This window comes from Opisthocomus hoazin, chromosome Z (assembly GCF_030867145.1).
Source record: "Opisthocomus hoazin isolate bOpiHoa1 chromosome Z, bOpiHoa1.hap1, whole genome shotgun sequence".
Lineage (NCBI taxonomy): Eukaryota > Metazoa > Chordata > Aves > Opisthocomiformes > Opisthocomidae > Opisthocomus > Opisthocomus hoazin.
This window is the reverse complement of record NC_134454.1, coordinates 69,043,494-69,066,051: the sequence shown is the minus strand read 5'-3', so window position 1 is coordinate 69,066,051 and position 22,558 is coordinate 69,043,494. Positions and strand designations below refer to the sequence as shown.

The 22,558-nt window shown below is 40.4% G+C and overlaps 1 protein-coding gene across 8 annotated transcripts in view; it reads right to left on the bottom strand.

The window, feature by feature from the left end:
* PDE4D (phosphodiesterase 4D) overlaps positions 1–22,558 on the bottom strand; it is a 436,095-nt gene that overhangs the window by 23,576 nt on the left and 389,961 nt on the right. Inside the window, exon 1 of one of the 8 annotated variants that reach the window (XM_075447156.1) lies at positions 17,943–18,006. The exons of 6 other annotated variants lie outside the window; for them this stretch is intronic. In XM_075447156.1, coding sequence (XP_075303271.1) covers positions 17,943–17,963 — 21 coding nt within the window. In that variant the 5' untranslated portion in view covers positions 17,964–18,006. Of the gene's footprint in view, positions 1–1,131; positions 1,467–17,942; positions 18,007–22,558 lie in introns of those variants that run through there. One more of the 8 variants, XM_075447154.1, reaches the window with a different exon arrangement.

The window sequence follows — 22,558 nt, the reverse complement described above, 5'->3', positions numbered from 1 at the left end:
AGCATAATAGCATCCGATTTCTTCAAAAACGACTGATCAAAATCCTTGAGAATATACTGGTAACAATTCTGCATTAGCAGAGAATGGTCAAAATGACCTAACTGAACACATTGACCTAATGAGGGTTTTACATTTCTATTAAAAAAAAAATCTACGATAAAAGAAGGTATTAATACAAGCAAGCATAAGAGATTCAGTCATGTGTGAACACAATGCTTGTATTATTTTTAGCCATTTAACTCAACACTTGCATTATTTAGTTCAGTAGAAACCAGAATCTTCTTTAAAACAGGATGATTTGGAAAAGTTATTGTATGCCAAGCTTAAGATAATGCTTCTTTTTCCTTTTTTACATACTTGGTAACAATTATAAAGGCAACATCATTTCTTTAAGCACAGACACATAAGTAATGCTAAAACAAAGCCCAGACATGGTTCTGTATTAAGTGAATTTCAGTTCTGTATGTTGACAAGCATATAGATTTAATTTCCTGGTGCAAAAGTTTTCTATAAAAGAGATAAAAGCTTATTCAACTCCATTTTCTAGCAGTATTGCAGCTTCAAGCTAGTTCAAAGCTGCTCTACATAATAATGTAGATCAATATTAGAAGACGACAGTTTCCAGTGTTTTAATCAATAAGCAGTCACATACATACACACACACAGAGGCTACAAAAGATGCTGCTGGAACATGCTGTGGATAATATCACATTTCTTCAGCTATTAAAACTGGTATGAGTCATGCATTCATCTATTATCCTCAGTCTCTTCACTCATGCTCTCTCCTATTGTATCGTACAGTTTTGAGCTTTTTAAAAAAATCTCTTTGTGTCTACAGTTTTGTAAATCTTTTTTAAAAGAACACAAAACTGTTCTGAATTTCTTTGGCTTTAGGCTTCGTCTGATTATCCACTGAAGCAACATTGTTTTAAATGTCCCAGCATAGCTTCCAAGAAAAGACTGTATACTGTGCAGTTCATTCTCATTGCTGAACAAAGGCTTGCTTTTCTGATTTTTCACTTTATATTCATATGCTCATAGCCATATCACCCACAGATACTCATGTTATCCAGTGATCATGCAATCATGCACCGCAAATCAAGGTTCTTAAAAGGTAAAACAAAATCCTACCTTTATGTAGCCCCAAGAAACTGAGAGTAAATAGTTTGCCTCAGGCATCTTTGATTTTTTTTTCCTATACTACCAATCTAAGCTAATCAGTTCTTTGCTATCTGATACTGCAAAGACTTCCAAGAAGAACGATTCCTTCTTTTCTCTCCTAATTCTTTTTGCTGATCTTCAGGTTCTCAGCAACTGTGTGCATGTGAGGCATACTGAAATGAAATCCAACCGCGTGGTCTTCCTATCGTATAAATGCCATTTGTAAAAGTCCAAGCATTCAGAGGCAACAGTGAAGAGACATATTGTACGAGCTGAAGAAATATCTGAAGAGCTAGGGATATGCATATTCCCTGAACACCAGGACTTAATGAATAATGTATGTCAAGATGCTCAGCTGCTGGAAAGACTTGCTCTATCAACAGCTACCAAATAAGGACCTGAAGGGGAAGCCACAAAGAGTGCCAGTAATCCCTCCCAAAGAGCCTAACTAGCAGCCAATAGTGCATCACCCTAAAAGATATAAATCCAAGGGGCTGGTGACATAATATACAGTAATTTCCCATTGGCCAGCACTAGGGACTCTCCTGAGCACGGGTATTTTTTTTTTTTTTTATAGCAAATGCCATTTAATAACGGCATTCCCGCCTGCAGCATTCACATGCCATTCAAAAATAATTGGGTTAAGGTCTCCTCATTTCAGCCGCATTTACCAGCTCTCTTCAATGGACGTGCCATCCAAGCAGTTAAAATCAGTATTGTGCATATTCATGTGGATTGCCTAGCAGTTTTAATTGTTCGTATGGAAGGGAACTATTTTTGAGGTTTTTGTGAAGAAAAAACAACAGAAATAGAGCTATCAGGTTTATTGAGCAGTCTGTGATGTACTATAACACTGAAAATGTTTTGGGCTTTTATGCCATCTGGATTAAAAACCAATCTACTTAGACCATTGGGCCAGTCTGCCAGTTTCTACTGCTTTTTTTATTGTAAGAGATAAAAGCAGTTATTATTAAGATAAAGCAAGTCATGTGTCTTACAGTTCCCAGTAAACATTAAGTTTCCATGGAGAAGTCATAAGTGAGATAATAAAGAGTTCTCAAATTCTCACTGTATTTATTCTACTTTTGCTCTTTCTTCCTTGGCAGATTAATATAATCAATTACAGCTATACATCATAGAAAAAAAAAGGGATTAATTGAAAGTGGAGTGTGTCGGTAGCTGACTCAGAGTATTAAATAAAATATCCCACCATCTGCCATTCAGAAACCAAAACTTAAAAGGGATGAATGCATTATCTTGCACTGCCCTGTGCAAGGCATATGCACTACTGCGGCAAATTTCTGAGCCTTTGTTGTATCAAAAGAACGGAGAGTTCCCCAATGTGACAATGGGCAAATGTCTAAGGACAAGCTGAATGAGGTGCAGCATTCAGCCTAAGCTCACACTGCTGATTCACTCAAAGATGCTGACCGACAATGGTCATAAGGAGGTTTTGGCTGAAGTGGTTTCTACTTCTCTAGGTGATGCTACGCAGCAATGTCAGCAACACTAAGTGCTTCACAAAGAATCGAAAGTGCAAAAATCAATACGGCAAAATATGACATTAACAAATCTCCCTTCCTTGCAAGAAAGAAACGTACAGCAATGTGACAACTGGACACAGTTAACAATCACCCAGCACTTATGCATTTTCATAAGGAAGACATATTGTCTTCCTTAAAATAGGTAAAATAAAAAACACATGAATGAACACGTTACTGATGCATTTTCTGTACAACCCACGCAGTTAAACCTGTCCTGGATCTACACAGGTAGATGAATATAACACAATTAAATTGTTTTAAACAATTAAAACCGCCCTGGGTTACTAGAGACTCAGAAAGACATTAATATAGCCAAAAAAGTATTTATGGAAAATATTTCTCCTGATTCTTCCAACTCGGCTTTGTAATGCTGAATACAAAGCTTGTCTACATGTACGTTGCACTGTTTCCTGATTGCCCGCAAGAGAGCACTGCTGCCACCTACCCAGGGTCAACACTGAGAATGAGAAAGTGATGCCTCCCTTCAGAAGCAAATTTCAAATCATAACTTAGAAAATGGTTAAATAACAGCCATTATAGTTCTGGCTACTTAAGAAGTGAAGCATGTGGGTATGAAAGTTCAGCTGCAACAGGTAGCACAGACAGACACTGGAAAGCCAGATTTTTAAATCAGTTCTCTTACTTTGTTACTTTAAAAGGCTGGTTCCTCCTTAAATCCTATTAACAACTGTGCCCAAAAGCACAGCATTTGTTTCAGAAAAGAAATATTTAAAATGGCTGCTATGTAAATCATACTAGTTGTTGAGCATGTATTACAAAAATCTTCCTTGAATTTTTTCATTCCCCACCAATGTATGAGACCAAGATGCATCCATAAGAGTTACTGAATTATAGTTAATTGAGTTTGTTGAAGGATGGTATTTGTAGCACTATTAGCCAGGTAATTTTGATGTAAAACCACAAAAAAAACATTCTCCTCCAATGCACATATATGTTACAACCATTTATGTTAGCTGCATATTAACTATACTGATAATAGGAAATTAAACCTGATATTGACAGCTTATTACTAACTTGTATGACTTTTCTAAGACCCAGAGCCTCAACTTCATAAAACTACCAATTGCTGTGATATAATTTACTAGTATGAATTCATTGACTAAGAAAGCACACTCGGAGTTCAGCTACATGTAAAAGTAAGACCTATAAACTTTATAGCTGGGAATTTCACACCAGCACTGATTTACAGCAATCATTTTGGCTGATTTTCATCCTCAATTCCCAGGCTGGAATGAGTGAATAATTAGCTTTAAATGAGGTTACAGTAGACAGATAAGTGCACAACAAGTAGCTGCCACACACAACTAAATACCTAGAGTAATTCAAGTTAAGAAAAACAGAAGGGACAGGTAAGCGGAAATCCAGTAAAGTGAGAGGGAAATTCTTGTTTTCATACACACATACATCCATGAAGATAAAACATGGGGGAAGAGGGAATAATCACATTTTTCTACAATGATTCCAAGCAAGCAAAGAATATTAAAATGAGAAAGGTGTAATTTGAAACGACAGTAACTGAGTAATAAAATAATTCAGAAAAAAAAGGAAGTGTTTAATGAGCACTGTTGTGTGTTTTTAAAGAATCAAGACGACCTTGAGAGGCAGAAGGATGATGAAGTCCCTTAATACCCACAGGAAATGTTAGCCATTACTTAATCCACAAGCCTGGACAACTTTCTCCACAGTAGTCATAAAAAGAGGTGGCAGAGATCCCAGGAGTTGCAATGTTCAGCTTTAGTAAATTTTGAAAGACCACAACAACAGTAATTTTGTGCCAATTAAAATCTGCGAGGAGGATGGCCGAGTAACTTCAGGCCACTTCACAAAACATCAGTCCTGGGTAAAATAATCGAAAAGCTGAAATACACATATTCTAGGCATTTGCTTGGTAAAGAACTAAGACACGGGAATGTAATTAATGACATTCAATATCATTTTATGTCTTCAGACATGTAATATGCTTGGAATGCTGTAAGGCATTTGATTTATTACTGTATAATATTCTGTGACAGCAGTCCGAAGGTGAGAGAGGACACATGGATGTTTAACTTAAAAAAGCATGTGGCTACTGTGTAGGACCATAACAAAGTGCAAATAAAGAGTACCAGACCCAGTTCACTAGCACCAAGGAAGTAACAAGAACCAATGGAAGGCAGCTAAAACTGCCTCAAACCAACTGAGCTGAAATCAACCCAAACTACGTACAAGATACATCACTCAACGACAAAAATTAACAGGTTAGCATATGTCAGCAGTAAAGTGGTAGATTCTCTGCTGCTTGGTATCTTCGAATGAAGAAAAGCAATCTTTTTGGAAGACACGTTTTAGCCAAATGCAAGTCATACATTAGTCAAGCACAAGTCAGTGAGTTCAATACTTCTACAGTTATATGGAAACTAGCCAGCCAAGAGACAGAGGAGATCCAGCCTGGCCCGTGAGTCTACAACTCAATCTATCTATTGTAGATGTTCATTCTAGAAATTCTACCTTCTAAATAAATTGTATCACGAAGGCTGTTCATACATCTCCTGCGAACATGCTCTGCTTGAAAGCAACTTCAAAGCTGTGTATTTGTGACAAAATCAAGATTGCAGTGAGTTACCTCAAATGTTCTTCTTATAACTGAATCAGTAATCTCTACCTCTGTGCAAACTTCTGGAGCTGTCAGCACTTAAACTATTTTTCCGTTCTCTATAAAGCTTGGTGCCATTGCCATACTCAGAAAAAAATTACTATTAACCTAAATTTTACTGTCCTTCAACAAGAATGTGAAGAATTTCAGTACTAGGTTGCTCTTTTTGTTAATCATTCCAAGTGCATGCAAAGGCATGCAGATTTCACCAATATTAGTGAGGTTTTCATACTTTTATTTATCTGTCATATTGATGATCACAGCTGGCTAGAAGGACCTACAGCCTGTAAACCACTGCAGAGCACACATATCGGACATATGCAATACAAGACATTGAAGGAAAGCTCATGTTTCCCAACATCTAGGTTAGGGCTTCTGATAAAGACACGCATTACTGACAAGGAACCGAATTACATCCTCAGCAGCCTGAGGGAAACCATGATCCTCTGAAATTAAGTAACTGTGCTCCTTTCTGGCTCTTGTTAATAAGCAAAGATTCCCAAAGCTTCAGTCAACAGGAAAGTAAGATGGCTATGTTGCAGGCTTGAGGAAAAGGACATGAAGAAGGCTGAAGGACCACTTTGTTGATTCCCTTGCAGTACTTTTGAACCATCCCACAGGAGACTCACAACCTTGATCTTTCCTTCCACAGGTCAGTAACAGATAATACAGGAGCTCCAGCAGAAACATGCTTAGTTTTGAGGGCAGGAGAACAGTGCTTTTTAACTTTCAACTACAACCCCTGGATTGACTATGAAGCTGCACCAGAGACCTTCAAAGAGATGTCTGAGCATTAATCCTGAATACAAATGTGCTGGACGTAGTGCATAATGTCTAGTAAGGGCAAAAAGTAAAACAAAGAGGAAGACAGCTAAACGAATCAACAATTTTAATTTTCAACGTTGCAGGCATTACAGACAGGTACAGGTAACCTGAACACATCTCACAAGCCAAATGAGAAGCCTGTCTGAAAATATCAAAACACTCCATACACCACAGAACAGCAATAATCACCCATGTCAAATCCAACTCCTGTGGGTCACAAACACAAGATTGTTTCCAAAGCATTAGCAAACTCCACCTGGCATTTATGCTGGCATGCACCCTAGCAGAAAGCCTCCTCACAAAATGGAAAGTCTGCTCAGTGCTAGGAGACCACAGCAGCAAAAATGGTCACTTCATCCAGCAAGCAAGGGTGTGCGGGAGGACTCAACTGAGCCAGAAACCAGAACTCATCTGGTCTACAGGAAGCTGCTGGACAGCTAGTGACAAGGAAACTACACTGAATCAACCAGCTTCACCAAATTTCTCTGGGTTCCATGTAAGATGCCCTGACTGGAAGGAGAGAAAATGTAGAACTTCAATAACCTAAAAAAAAAAAAAGAAAAAAAAAAAGAAAAGAGGAATTTTACAAATATAAGTTGCTGTTCCAACTGTAGCAATCAGCTGCCACACATCACACACATCAAGTGAGCAGCAGGGGTGGAAACAAAGTTGGATCTTCTGCTGATATCAGAAGAGATGAATTCCACTGGTGGCTGACAACTGATAGCTGTAATGGGAACAAATACTTAATTTTCTGAAGGTATCTCAGCTTTAAGCATCCTAACTGTAGCACAATTACACTGCTTTAAAAAGGCTATCTTGGCAGCTTCCTGCTTGTCAGAACTACATTCATTAAACACACAGAATCATAAAGGTTGAAAAAGACCTCTAAGCTCAAGTCCAACCATCAATCCAACACCACCGTGCCTACTGAGCCATGGCCCTAAGTGTCTTATCTACACAGTTTTTAAACACCTCCAGTGATGGTGACTCCACCACTTCCCTGGGCAGCCTGCTCCAATGCTTGACCACTCTTTCAGTAAAGATATTTTTCCTAATATCCAATCTAAACCTCCCCTGACACAACTTGAGGCCATGTCCTCTCATCCTATCACTAGCTAGTTGCGAGCAGAAACCAACACCCACCTCACTACATCCACTTTTCAGGTAGCTGTAGAAAGCAATAAGGTCTCCCCTCAGCCTCCTCTTCTCCAGACTAAACAATCTCAGTTCCCTCAGCCACTCCTCCTAAGACTTGTTCTCCAGACCCTTCACCAGCTTCGCTGCCCTTCTCTGGACACGCTCCAGCAACTCAATGTCCTTCTTTTAGTGAGTGGCCCAAAACTAAACACTGTATTTGAGGTGCAGCCTCACCAATATATATATATATTTATATATGTAAAGCACCTATCACCATACTAATAAATAAGAAATACTCTGCTGAGTACAGGGGCACAATCACTTTCCTACTCCTGCTGCCCACAACATTTCTGATACAAGCCAGGATGCCGTTGGCCTTCTTGGCCACCTGAGCACACTGCTGGATCATGTTCAGACGGCTACTGACCACCAACCCCAGGTCCTTTTTTGCTGGGCAACTTTCCAGCCACTCCTCCCCAAGCCTGTAGCATTGTATAGGGTTGTTGTGACCCAAGTGCAGGACCTGGCATTTGGCCTTATTGAACTGCATACAGCTGATCTCGCCCCATCGATCCAGCCTGTCCAGATCCCTCTGCAGAGCCTTCCTACCATCAAGCAGATTGACAATCCCACTCAGCTTGGTGTCATCTGCAAACTTACTGAGGGAACACTCCATCCCCTCATCCAGATCATTGATAAAGATGTTAAACAAGACCGGACCCAAAACTGAGCCCTGGGGAACACCACCTGTGACCTGCTGCCAACTGTATTGAACTCCATTCACCCCAACTCTTTGGGCTAGGCCATCCACCCATTTTTTTTACCCAGTGAAGAGTACACCTGTCTAAGCCGTGAGCTGCCAGCTTCTCTAGGAGAATGCTGTAGGAGACAGTATCAAAGGCCTTACTGAAGTCCAGGTAGATGACATCCACAGCCTTTCCTTCATCCACTAGGCAGGTCACCTAGTCATAGAAGCAGATCAGGTTGGTCAAGCACGACCTGCCTTTCACGAACCCATGCTGGCTGGGCCTGATACCCTGGTTGTCCTTCACATGCTCAGTGAGCCCACTCAAGATGAACTACTCCATAACCTTCCCTGGTACTGAGGTCAGACTGACAGGCCTATAGCTCCCTGGATCCTCCTTCAGGCCCTTCTTGTAGATGCGCGTCACACTGGTCAGCCTCCAGTTGTCTGGGACCTCCCCTGTTAGCCAGGACTGCTGACAGATGATGGAAAGCAGCTTGGCCAGCTCCTTTGCCAGTCCCCTCAGCACTCCTGGGTGTATCCCATCTGGCTCCATAGACTTGTGAGTGTCCAGGTGGCACAGCAGGTCATTAACTGTTTCCTCCTGGATTATGGTGGGTTTATTCGTCTCTCCACCCTGTCTTCCATCTCAGGGGGCTGAATACCCTGGGAGTAACTGGTCTGACACCATGGAACAGCCTAAGCTGTATCATTTTACAGACCTTTTTATTTGGGAATATCTAATTCTCATGCATCAAACATGAAAATTTTATGTTGCTGAACAGACTGACTTGACAACATTCTTCTTCACTATTTTAGGGGAAATATGTAGTGTAACACAGGAGCTGAGTTGTTTAATAAAGAGTTAAGCTCCTTTATTAATTGAAAAAAAAAAAGAAAAACTGACTTTCTGGTAAAATGTGTAATTCAGTGTTTGTATCTACTGCCCTCTAGCGATAACATGAGCATTAGCTATGAATATATAGGAACACATTAAACTTTTTTCAGACCAGAAATCTCACAATGTGGATGTTCATATCACAACAGAGTCTCAACAGGTATTCTCTACAACCGCAGTATTTTCAGTAGACACTCTGAGCAATTGCACAAGCAACAAAAATTACACTCTCTTTCATGTCAAGTTTTGGGGACCACTAGCAATCTTTAAGATGCGATATCCACCCACAGTTCCCTTGCAGGAATTCTTCTACACAGAGTACAGTATGCATACAACGGTTTCTAAAAAAAAAATCATGCAGTAAATGGGGTTTCATTTCATCGAGTGTTTTGCTGTTTACGATATTCTGCTATACATTTATTTTCCCCTTAATGCAATGCTGTCAAAATGACGTAAACCACAAGAAAGCTACTGTTGAAAGTAATTTTTAGGTCTGAGAAACGTGGATCAGGGTGTGATGACAGCTGCAGTTATGACAGCAGATTTGAGGAGGCGGTCAGCCTAGCAGAAAGCAATGATGAATAGCTCAGGTGGTGGTTATCTCTCTATCCCGCTTGGCAACTGACAGTATCAAATGCGCAACCACAATCCCATCGTTTCATCCATTAAATTCTTATTGTGATTAGCACCTGATGTGAACAGAGTGCTTTTCAAGTTTTGCCCTAAAAACTACGTTAAAAAAACCCTTTTAATTCAGTTTATGCAGAGATATGTATATATATTCACATCATAAAAACACAATACGTACAGTGTTTTTATGCAGGTGTCAATATGTCTCCACAGCATATTGACACCAACATACAGTATGTCCACACCAGAACGGGAAAAGTTGTGAAACAACAAACCGGAGTTATTTATACCTCTGGCTTGGAAACGTGTCAAACAAATATCCTGGGTTAAGGCAGTATTTTTCAAAAGCACGCTTAAATTACTGCAGTGTTAGTGGAAATACCTACTCCACTCAATTAATCATATCAGCGTATTTCTCAACAGACGCCAAAGTGTTTTGCTCAAAGTTTCTCTCTCTATCTATAAAAGATGCTGGCACACAAATCAAACATGCGCTCAGCTTGCATTAGACATGAGCTCAGGGAACCTGGAGCAAACTGTGAGATCTCATAACTCATATGTTTCATATCTACTTGATATGCAAAAATCCATTGTATTTATGCAAGCTGTTTTAATGGCACACTTCTCTTGGCATTATTTATCCAACCAACTTTGCAGGGAACTATCTAAAATGAATCTTTCAAAACAGCTCTGGAAGAAGCCACAAATACCACCACGAAAGGGCCCTAACCTGGACTCTCTTACCATGATTTGTTCCCTTCCAATACCCTGGCAGCAATCTGTTGCTTTATAATAATTCTCATATTTTACAGAAACTGAATTTGGATGTAGAAGTGGAAAATAAAATAGAAATTATTTAACTATCATTTCACTTCCAGGACATGCCTCTTACAGGAGCTGCTCAGGCTTTACTGTGACCAAATCTCAGAATCAAATAGTTCTACAGTCCACCAGAAGACCCACTCTCTGGCCTTCCAACTTCCTTTTAGGAAGAGTCCTCTCCTGGAAGAGCAGAGCCAAGACCTGTCACATACGCAGGGGAAAACACATTTATTCCCCCTCCCTTAGTGCTCATATAATGTAAACTGTATATATATGGTGTCTTGTAAAGGACAGCAAGATAGCCATAACAATTCCCAAAATAAAATAAAAAAAAAAGGAAATAAAACTCAAACAAACTAATACAAGTGAAAAACAAATCAGATGTGGGATAAAAGAAAAAGGTAAGAGTTGCTCCTTAAAATTACATCCGTGGATGGCACAGCAACTCAGTCACGTCTTTTTGTCTGTTTTTTCTTGGAGACTGTTGTTGGGGAGGATCTCCTAGTGCCATTTCTGGTCCTTCTCCCCAATTCTTTCCATTACACTTATCCATTCCTGTCTTGGGAACAATAATGACCCAACAGCCAGAGCACTGCTGTCCCCTTCACTCCTTCCCCTTATCTGCGAACAAAAGCGCATCCTGCCTCTCCACCTCCTCCAGGCAAAGCACAGTGAGAAAGCCGGGAGAAACTCTCAGCGTCAGATACAGCTGCACAATTTAGCTTATACCATATTCTGTGCTTCACTGAGCTGCCACTTCTTTGTCATGCCTTGAACCTGGATGTTTTCCAGACAAGATACTGACACCCACTCCCTGAATCCCAAAGTGCAGCCCCAGCCAAGGATGCTTTGTCAGGACAACTAATACATGAAACTAGCAAGTTTTGCTCTACGTGGAGTATCAGGGCTGCTCCTACGCACCTCAGCAGGAAGCTTCTATGCTTTATAGGCACTTTAACATGCTTTACAGAAAGCAAAGAAGAAAAAATAATCTGACTCAAAAGACCAGTGTGATCTAGTATATGCATCTCCTTTACACAGTTATGCCTGCTTTCAGTCCAATGGCATTTAAGAAGAGTAAAATTGTCAGAGGTACTGCAAAGACACAACACTTCAATAACGCACCTAAAATTATGCAATACCGATGCTAAAGGAATGCTGCTGTTAATAAAAAATACTGTGCCATGGAGATACATGTGGCCTTAGCTCCAGCTAACTGCCCACGCTCTGTGGCGCAGGATTCCTACAACTTGTATGTGTTACCCCAGCTACAGCAACTGCAAATGCCTTTTCTACTGCTTATTTGCATAAGTAAGATTTCGAAGCTACATCAGTGTAACGCCTCATAAAGACACTTATATTATGGGATAAAATCACAGTGAAGTTTAAGCCTTTCCCAAGATATCTTGTGCTAAATCCATAAAGGTGGTCACACTAGAGAAACGATAAAGGTGATTTCTTCTAATATCAAAACACTCCTCTGCAAACAAGTGCTTTGTAATTTAAGTATCGTGAAAAGAGAAACAGGTTGGAGTTTTTTTCAAAAATGTGTTTTTAAGAAATTCAAACACTTCCCTTCTTACTGAATGGAAAAGATTTGGCTTTAAACACATCTGACAAAGTTTCTTCTCCTTTTCCTAGTTTATATCTAGTTAACATTTGCCTAGTCAACACTGGCAGCCAAATGTGATAGACGTGTAGGTCAAAAATACGAGTGAAAAAATCCAGCCTGCCAACAGTTACAAGGAGCAATACTGCACTTATTTCTTCACCACCCCACAGATCTCATGCAACTCTCTGATTGTTGCCCACAAACAATTTAAAGATAACGAGAAAGAAAAAATTTTGCGGTTTTCCCCTCCTACTGTCCTTTATGAGGGTTTTTTTTCCTCAACATGAGCGTCAGTTTGGGCTAAGGAATAGGTCTGTAACAGAAGAAGTATAAACTGCAGAGTCATCCAAGTAACTTATTTTTTTATATACATACATATATGCACCCTGCAAGTAAATACCTACCCCATAAATATCTGCTGTAGCATAGCCACAAAAGAGGTCTGTACCTCCATTATGCGTTTTTGTCTAACAAATGTGCAAAAGAGGAGCAATACTTCACTCGCAGAGCTCTGACGGCACACTCACGCTAAGACTGATACAGCTACACCATCAAAAGCTGAGCTTTACAGTTATTGCCTACTTCACACAGAAAACTGGCTTGCTATATAAGGACAAAAAACAGTTTCACTGGCATTGGTGGATTAATCTTACTTCTCCAGTAACATGACGTTCTTATTTTAATGAGGTGTTCCTTCTGTAGACCTGGCCAAGCACATGCTTTAACAGTTCATCAGAAATCTTACTGAACGGCTGCCATTTCATACTAAAAGAAATGAGTCTTTTAATCACAATTTTAAAAGCTACAGTCAGGCTTAACATACGTACGGTTCTTGTGAAAAAGCAAAAATTAAATGACTTTTTTTTCTAATTCTAATATATGAAAACCAAATACGAACCAGACTATTTCCTACCCTTCTAAATACTATTGCTCAGTTTACAAAAAAAGACAGAAGGTAAAAGCCATATTATGAAAAAAAGCAACGACACTGCAGACAAAAGCTGAGAATTGTGGACTGCAAAGTAACTACTAACACTGCAATGATTTCAGTACAGCTCTGGTATAAACACGCATTAGCAAGTGCCTGTAAATCATCCACAGTAGATACCAATATTCTGAAAGCAAGACTGCAAGTTGTTTCATGCAATTGCATAGGTTCAGTCTCCAGTTCTTAAACCGTGACTGTTGTACTTCTACCTTAAGTGCATCTGATAGTGTCATCGTTCTTTCAAGAAAAAAAATCAGGGTTATTCACCAACTAATATTTTTTGCAATGTGTCCTTCAGACCTTTCATTTGATTATTTATTTAGATGTTCTAAACATGCTCTAAATCTTTGTAGATTCACAAACAATTAAGGTCTATCCGTCCAGAAGAGGAGAAACAACCAGTCTCATCCATTACACTCTCATCTCTACACATAGAGGGAAACATACAAAAATGTAATGCCTCTTTTTTCTGTCCAAGCAAGTGCTTCATCCAAATGCCTCTAGGTCAAATTTAGCAAACAAGCACAAAACCCAAGTGGTTTCCCGTCCCACAGTCAGGTGTACTGCAAGGCTGGGTTTACTGGTACAAATGAGAGATATGGAGACAAGATAACAAAACCAGGCCAAAGGCAGCTCTGTAGTTTCCTGAATTGCATACTTACTACCCATGTGATTTAAACCCCTCTAACAAGACCTCTCAGTATTTGCATGAGGAAGCTCACGGTATATTCATGTTTCCTTACTCCGCGTCTATTGACACCAGTAATTTGCCTCTTATCCTACACACAGGATCCAAGCATCTTTTCGGGTGCTGACTTCTTGTGCCGTGCTGACAGCGGCGGCGGGGTGCTGCTGCGTGGTGCTGCTGCGTTTGCATCACGCAGAGCCGCTGCTCTGCTCCGTCCCCTGGCGCTCGCTCGCTTTGCCAGCCGTAGATGTCTGCATACCTGCCTGGGGTTTGGTAGGTTCAGACCAGGCCACACTGAAGAGGCGTTGGTCGAGGGCTGGTAAGGACAAGTGACGCACCCATGCCCGATGGAGCACACTCCTCGCCGTCCCATGCCAACATAAACGGGTTCCTTTGGGTTTGGCAACCCTGTTTAACCTCATGCTGGAGCAAAGCCAGCAAGGGCTCTGGCTGTCACAGCCGAGCCTCAGCTGGACAGCCAGCAACAGATGAGAGGCAGCTGAAGAAATGGGACCATTAGCATCCTTCATCTCTAGCTACCGGAGCTTCCATGTTGCTCATGGTTCGCAACATAGACAGGAAGAAAGACAAAAAGGATCGGACTTTCTCACAAGGGCACGCTCTTGGAAACTGAAAGCATCAGGAACAATGACTGAGAGTCTGGAGATGCAACTGAATGCCTGGCTCTTCCATGAGTGTAGACCTGCTTGTCAACCCTATCCTGTGAACATCTTGTTCCTCCCCATGCCACACTGTGCACTGTTGCGAGACTGGGGCATTAACCCAGAACAATTCTCGTGGTACGTGGCTCACGTAACCTCAAGGGTAGAGCTGGTTCTCATCTTGCCCACTCAGAGCCCACGGGCTACAGACAGGAGCCCTCCCAAACACAGCCAGTCTTGCACTAAGTTTTATTTAAGGTAGTTACATGGAGCTGCTGAAGCAAAGCTCCTACACCTGTTAGTCTCCAGTACAGTCTCTTCACAACAGCTGAAAGGATTGTGTAGGAGCCCTCTCACCTGGGTGAATTTTGCCTCTTGTTATGAAATGAAACTAAGACCAAACAAGGCACCAAGATTACCTCAAGTCATACAATATACCGGAGTATAAACATATGCATTCCCCATTAATTTTGTAGAACTGGATTTCAGGTGAGAGGCAACCTTTCAGTAATTCTCCACCTTTTTTTTTTAACACTGCTTTTGCATTATTCATAACTGATTGTTCAAATATAGAAAACATTTTCATGCTAAGTTTCCTAGAAGAATAAATAGCATGGAATATACAAATAGATATCAAGGTTTTCTTGCCACATCAATGTATTCACCCATCAGTAGTGTTACTGTGGGTTGCTCCTGTTTGACAGAGCACCAATAAATTGATATTTACAAGGAAACAATTTTACTGTCAAATCAGTATTTCCTTTGAAAATGCTCAAATGCAGCTTGTATTTAGCAATTTCCAGTATGTACTGTAACACCATACAGTAATCGCATTTTGTAAATGCTGCTTTTATTCATGGTTTATAACCAGTGAATATTTTATATTTAGCAATGATTAAATGTACTTTAGTAATGAAGTAATTAATATGCTTTAGCTTTGATAAAATTTAAGTCACTTACAAACTTCTGCAGTATATCAAAGCATTAAAGGTAATTTATTTCGAGATGTTAAGACCTCTGTTTAATCAATGATAACCCACGATCACATATCTTCTTTTCTGAGTACTAAAATAACGAATTCTGCCGTTCATGCAAAATTAGAAACCAAAGGTAGACTAAAAAACATGAAAATAGCATCACATACTGAAAACTGATCAGGTTCCACTAACAAAAAAAAATAAATACATAATTAGATTAGGGTATATTCTCTGATGAACTTGCAATACGCATACAAAATACACAGACATTACTCAAGTAAAAGATTATCTATTAAGCTTTCATTATTACCAGGTGTCTCATCAAGAAACAAGGCATTTTTCATATTTCAATCCTCTTAAATACTTATAATTCTCTATAAAAATCATCCCTAGTTTGAACAACATCTTAAAATCCAACAAAACCAATACGCTGTAAATAGATATGGCATCATCTTAATCTTTGGCTTGAATTTTTATTAGTGAAAAAAAAAGCTGGGCAAATTTAGCTGCTTTTTGCCCACTTACACATTTGCACACAATGTCTGGAGCAGCTGGAAAAGCTCTGAGCAGCGCATGGAACACTGAGAGACCTCAGTGGATGCAGAAAGACGTCAGTCTATCAGTTTACGTGGGGGCTCACACACATGCACAAGCCTGTTTTTGCCATGAGAAGGACAGAAATGTTGAAAAGGCTCACAGTCTGCCACAAACTAAGCTTCCTCCAAAGCCTCTGCTGAACAGCCAGTTCTACCAACTCTCTACCAAAGAGGTAACGATGCTAAATAAAACCAACTATGGGCTCCATCCACAGCCTGATGAAGTGAATTTAAAGACTCTCATCAGCTTGAGTAGGCAGCAGATCGAGTTCTAGTTGAATCCAAACAAAGTGTTTAAATGCCCCATGCAAAGAGGGCGATGCTCTAGTACCACCTTCCAGCCTTCCCCCCCAGTGCCATACTTCTGCTCAATCTCCAAACCAAAGAACGAAACTGAAATGGTGTAACAAACATAGTTCATCTGTACTGCACTGTATAGTTAACCAGGGATTTTATGTCTTGTCTTCGGCAAATTCCATTAAAAGTGAATTAGAACGCAACATTCAATAACTTCAGTGGATATTAATTTTCATACCCACTTCATGAGATTGATATGCCTATCCTATTAATTACTACTTAATGCTACATATGTAAAAAGCATATTCCCAGCTTTTAAAAACCAAACATGTTGATGATTTTTAGACTGTTTTCTCAGCATGCACTAGGTGAATTCCCAATATTGTCCAGTTCATGTAAGCACAACACGTACTTTTCCTGACTAGAACAAACATTTGCCTCATCTGTTCTTCAGTGTACTGCTGTATTAATCACCTCATATTAAATTAACAGTATAAATACATAAAAGTCCCAGGTCTTGATCAGAAAATTTTCCAAGCGCAAAAGGACTATGAAGCAAAGCTGAGCTATTCATCTGAGCCTGCAAACAGACTCCTTGAAGTCCCCTGGTAGTCAAAAGGTGTAAGTCAAAATGGATCTTATTCCTTCCAGTGCTGCCACGAACAAGCCCAAGAGCAAGCTGCCCGGCAGACACAGAGCAGGTCGGCGTGACTCTCACCGTTCTACAAACCTACGTACACCAGCAAAGGCACGAGACCACCGCTGGGCAGGATGCGGGTGAAAAGACAGGTTGGGGAACAGACAGATCTGTGTTGAGCGTGCTATTTCACAACAGGTGAGACGCCATAGAAGGAATCAAAATCAGAAAACAAAAACAAACGCCAGATGACTCCTCCCTCAAGAGCAATTAGGCACAGTTTCATACTGATGCACTCTATTCAAATGACGGGTGTAACAAAATGCAAGACCCAACACCTGTCCTTTCATCCTCCACTTAGGTCAGTCAGGAAGCTTTAGCTTTCCACGATCAGGACATTTTTCAAGCTCTGATAATAATTGCAAGAACAAACCTAAAACCCCAGTCTACACAAGTACACTTTTCTTTATACCACATCTGTAAAATGTAAGAGACATTTAAGTACACAAATAGTACCTCTCTGGAAAGACAGAAGAGTCACCACAACATACTTATCAAATTCTTTTTTCTCCCTGCAGTTCTACTTTATCCCAACAGCACAGTTCTCTATTCTGTATTGTTGTACCATTCCCATAACCAATCTATCTTTCACAGCTCTGTAAAACAAAGATCAGATTACAGATGTCTATCCCTGACCACCAAAGAAAAATCATTAGGTTTTAGCCTTCAAATGCCAAGATTTGTTTCTGCAGAAGTTTTCCAGAGCACTTTATCTTCTTGTCTTTAAATTTAGTCATTCCACTTAAAAAACCAAGTTCTGTAAGCAGGGGTGTACTGAAAGCTGCACTAGAAATGCTGAGCTCTGACTGCGTATCGACCAACTGCATCATCTTCACAGTGATGAGCTCTAAGAGCTCTCCTATAATAAAGCCTCTGAAACCTTTTCAGCAACAACCAAAAAGACCCGCAGAAAATCCCTCCCAGCTAGAAAATGCACACATTTATGTTTTGCTAAGAAAAAAGGAAAAAGCAACTAATTACCAAATTATGAAATGCAATCTTCTTACCTGGGTCCAGTATTCAGACATACAAAACTTTGGCCATGCTTCATAGTACAAGAAAAACACGGTCATTTTACTGAGAAATCTGAGCTCTGGGCTTTAAAGTTTATGCATCCAAAGAGACATTCTGTGATTTGTCAAACAATTCATCACATTAATAATGTCTCAGGAGTAAACATGCTTATAAATTTTCCAGCTGAAGCTTCCATTGCAAGTGAAAAAAAATTTCATTTAAAGACACCCTTACATACTTCATTTCAGATTTTGTTTTTTTGTAAGCTGTCTTCTTGCAAGTCGTGTGTTTCCGAAAACCTTTGGCATGCACACACAGAACAGCTTTGTAAATCCAGCAAAGACACTTTCTGGCTTCTTGATGAGCCACACTAGTCTGCATTTACTCCAAAATGGCACCCTCATCTCTGCTTGTTGCTATGGCCACACCATACGTCAGGCTTGCACTTTTTTCTCCAGACCTGCTTGTTTACAACAGGCCTAGGTGGTTCCTAGCACGCTGCCTGCATCAGCACAGCGTGCATCCGCAGCAGTAGCCAGCAGCCGCTGCCGAGGTGATCAGCATGCAGCAGAGGACGGAGATGCTGAGGAATCCGAGCATGCTCCCTGCAACGCCACTCACAAGGGCTGCCTTGAGACACGTTATATGGCATGCAAATAATGCATCCTGCTTCAGCTGAAGCAGTCCTTTTAGCTCTAGTTTTCCATGGCAGCAAAAGCTGAACAAGGGTGAGCTAAGGCTAAGAAGAGAGAATCCCAGGGAATCACATGCTTAGAAAGCAAAATACATACTGCATTTTGCAAGGACTCAACCACCTGTCTGTCCCCCTGGTTCTGAGATACTGCTATTGAGCATCAGAACACGCACATTTTAATCCCCATTACAAGAGTACAGTGAAAAACACCATTACAAACCTGCTCATCACTAACTTTCAAATGTGATTCTAGTATTTTGTAGCTCATTTCATTCATTTCAGCTACTAAATTGAATACATTTAATTTCACATGTACTTGCAGGAGAGGTCCCTTTGAACACAGGGAAAACATAGCCGAAACCAAAGGCATGGTAACTCTCACACCACCCACAGATCACTTCTAATGTATGAGGGCTTACCCACCATAGAACAGGAAACGAAGTCACCAACACCACATTTGTGTCCATAAAACTTAACAACAATAGCCAAAGATTCACGATATTGCTGACATACTCAAGAACTGAAACCACCTGCAAACCCAGCAGTGGCAAAGCTTAGAGGCCAATCCTTATCCTTCAGAATCATTTGCAGAAGCACACAGCACAGCAAAACTTTTTTCTCAAAAAAAATGTTATCAAATCTTGAAAAAAAAAAAAAATTCAAATGATCCTTTTGTTTGTCGTTACTTGTGAGAGCCCCAATAAAGTTTAGCAAATTTCAAGCACAGAAAATACGTTAACTGTTCAAAAGGCTGCGTGCATAAAAAGCCTATCTTCTAGTCCATCTTGTCTGTTTTCCATTAAAACACACTCAAAGATGCTCAAGTCCACAGCATCTTCTTGGCAGCCTACTTTTCAGTTGTTTCAGCTCTTCAAACTCTTTCTTGCTCTTCTAAGGAAACAGCACTATCTTGCTGTTTCTTTTGTTCTTACACTAACCCCTCTTGTGCCGGCTCTCCACCATTCCTTCCTGGTGTCCCAGCAACGAAGTTTGTAGAAACACTGCTAAAGAGCACAGCCAAAATGTCACCTTGGGTACTTATCCTTTCTTTGTTCAGATCAGCTCCGAAAACTAACAACTCCTTCCTTGTGTCAGCAAGTACACATAAATGATATTCGCACTTTGAGAAAATTACTCTTGATTTAGACCACCCTTTGAAGCTCCCGTGGGTGCCCGATGTATTACGAAAATCATTGTTCCTACATGTAAGAAACCTTCGGGGTGAGGTTCCTTTCAGTTTACATTTTACAGCATGCAATATACACCGATACCTTGAGGAAGAGTAAGGAAAAAAATCTAGTACCTTCATTTCTAGTTCCTGCAGCTAAAATAACTTTTTCAGTACCAGCTGGTGCAGTTGCTGCCTTCCTGAATCTACTGACTGGTATCAGTACACAACAAGAGAAGGTTATTTCATTATAAAATTCTACCTATCCACTTGGCAGTCCTTTGCTTAAAATTTGATTTATGGTAATTAAAGTATCAGTATTGTTAGTCATTTTGCTCTCAGCCATTAGAAAAGACATCTCTGTTCCAACTGTTCATTCTGCATCACAAAAATCAAGTTTATGAAAACGTTAGTATCTCAGCTGAAAGTGTGAGGTTGCCCATAATTCTGGGTAAAATTATTGCTTTAAGGCTATACAGTCAACCTTGGCCACAAGAAAATCAGATAGCCCAGTTTAAATACATTAACGTCTGCTTGTACGCATCCTTTCAATCATGTAAACTAACTCAATTAAAAACCACACATCATTGTATCAATTGAACAATACTCATAGCCTTATGTATCTGGGGAATATGACTGATGTAGCAGAATGGTTATGCAGTTAATTGTACACATTTCCTGCAAGGTTCAGCTGTTTATTCCAGAATAAAATGAACACTGACATTGTTTTCACCGCTTTATATGACTTTCAAAAACCCACTTGTAAATCTCTGCAGAAAGACAGTTTCAGGAAAAAATAAAATGCCACTGGTGAGCATATGGTGCTTATGAACACAGGCAAGTGAAATCTACCATTAACATACATTAAATTAGTGTGTGAGAACGATGGAGGAGCATGAAAACCAGCCCGGACTAGTGCGCACTGAAGCAATTGCTGCCTCATTAACATTTTGCCAAAGTCTAGCGTTGATGAGAGCAGACCGCATTCTGATGCTCAGGAAACCTGCTAATGAGCGATCTTTACAGCTGAAAACCAAACTCACAGGTGAATGTATGCAGTGGGGAGTGCAGGGAGCCCTGCTGCCGAGCTGTGCCACACAGACAGTAACTGGACAGCACAGCTGAACGCGTGAAAGTGGCAGCAAGATGCTCTGAAGTATGCTTCCAGACTCGAAACACCACAAACGCATCTTAACTGCCCCAGCTCAGTTCCCCAGTGTGAGAAACAGAAATAGTTCTGATCTGTAAATCCAGTGACATGAATGCCATGGTCCATCGCTGTAACACAACATAGGCCTATTTTTTGTAAACATAACTTGCTGTACAAGTAGATGAAAAAAGGAGCTTCAGGATCTGTGTTGTTTTACAAGTGAAAATCTGACGTATATATTGATGTTCTGTATTTTATATTCTGGGCTGTTTTACGTATCTCCATAAGTGACTTCCATACTTTTTGTACAAATTAGAAATTACCCCTGACCAGGAAAGACGACCTGTTACTATGCAAAACTAAACATGTATATTAATTGCAACTCTGATACTTGTGATCTGTAATAGAAGATCAGAATCAATCAAATTTAGCTAGAAGGTCTGCTTCCAGTTCAACTTTTGTCCTCTTGCTTTCCCTCCCCAAATAAAACTAATAGCAAAAGTGCATAAACCAACAGACTTTCCCATAGCAATTATGAGTGGCGGGTTTAGTTATGCGTTGTGTTGCTGAGGTATCTTATGGAAGTATTCAGTCCACTCAATTTCATTAGCTGATTGTATATTGGTGGTTTACAACTTCATTAATAGAAGTAGCAAGCTCCTTACATTTTATTTGTAATAATCTCGTGAACAGGCCCTGCACATCAGCTTGATTCGACATTGCTCCACTGCTTGTGATTTACAGCAGATGGTAGTACGACCTGCACAGCTCCATCTCCACACCCATCAGGCAAGCAGAGCCTGCGACAGGCAGAGCTCGACCCAGCACGGCAGCTGCTCCCTTGGCTGCAGGTTCAGAAGCAGCAACAGCATCCATGCCCACTGCAGCACAGCTCGGCCACCAGGCAAGGAACGGAGCACCCACGGGGATGCTGCAGCTGAACTGCTCAGAGGTGAGCCCCAGCACAAAAGGGAGCTGCTGGTCACCGGCCTGCCCACATGCTGTCACGGCAGGGTGAGCAGCATCGCCTTCCATTGTGCCTCAGCTTGCCTACGTTCTGTTTTGCAGGCAGGTGGGGGACTGGCTGCAAGTTAACTAAAACTGGGATCAATTTCTATTGAGATATGTTCTATCTGAAAAACAAGAGAAAAAATAAATTGGAACAGGATACATCCATCCATAATACACTTAATTCTATGGTAAGTCTCCTAAACTTGGAAAGTTTTGGCCGATGATACCAAAACCCCTACTGACGTAACTGAGACAGGAGAACAGTTTCTTAGTACAGTTTCTTTATGAGGCAGAGGCTGAACCGACATTTCAGCAAACACCACATTCATTGTACCAAAACTTTATAGAATAGCAGAAGCTGTCTCCTATTGGAAACACAAAATTTATTAAAAAGAAAAAAAAAATGGCCACTGCTCTCCAAATACTTCATATCTTACAGCCTAACCCTGATTACAGCAGCACGCTACTATGAATACGATGCAGTTCTTGGCTCCAATACTGTCACAAGGAGCTGCAAGTATTTAGATACTTATCATGCCTCTTCGTAGCCGTGAATTCCACCTTTATTATTAAGCAAGAAATTACG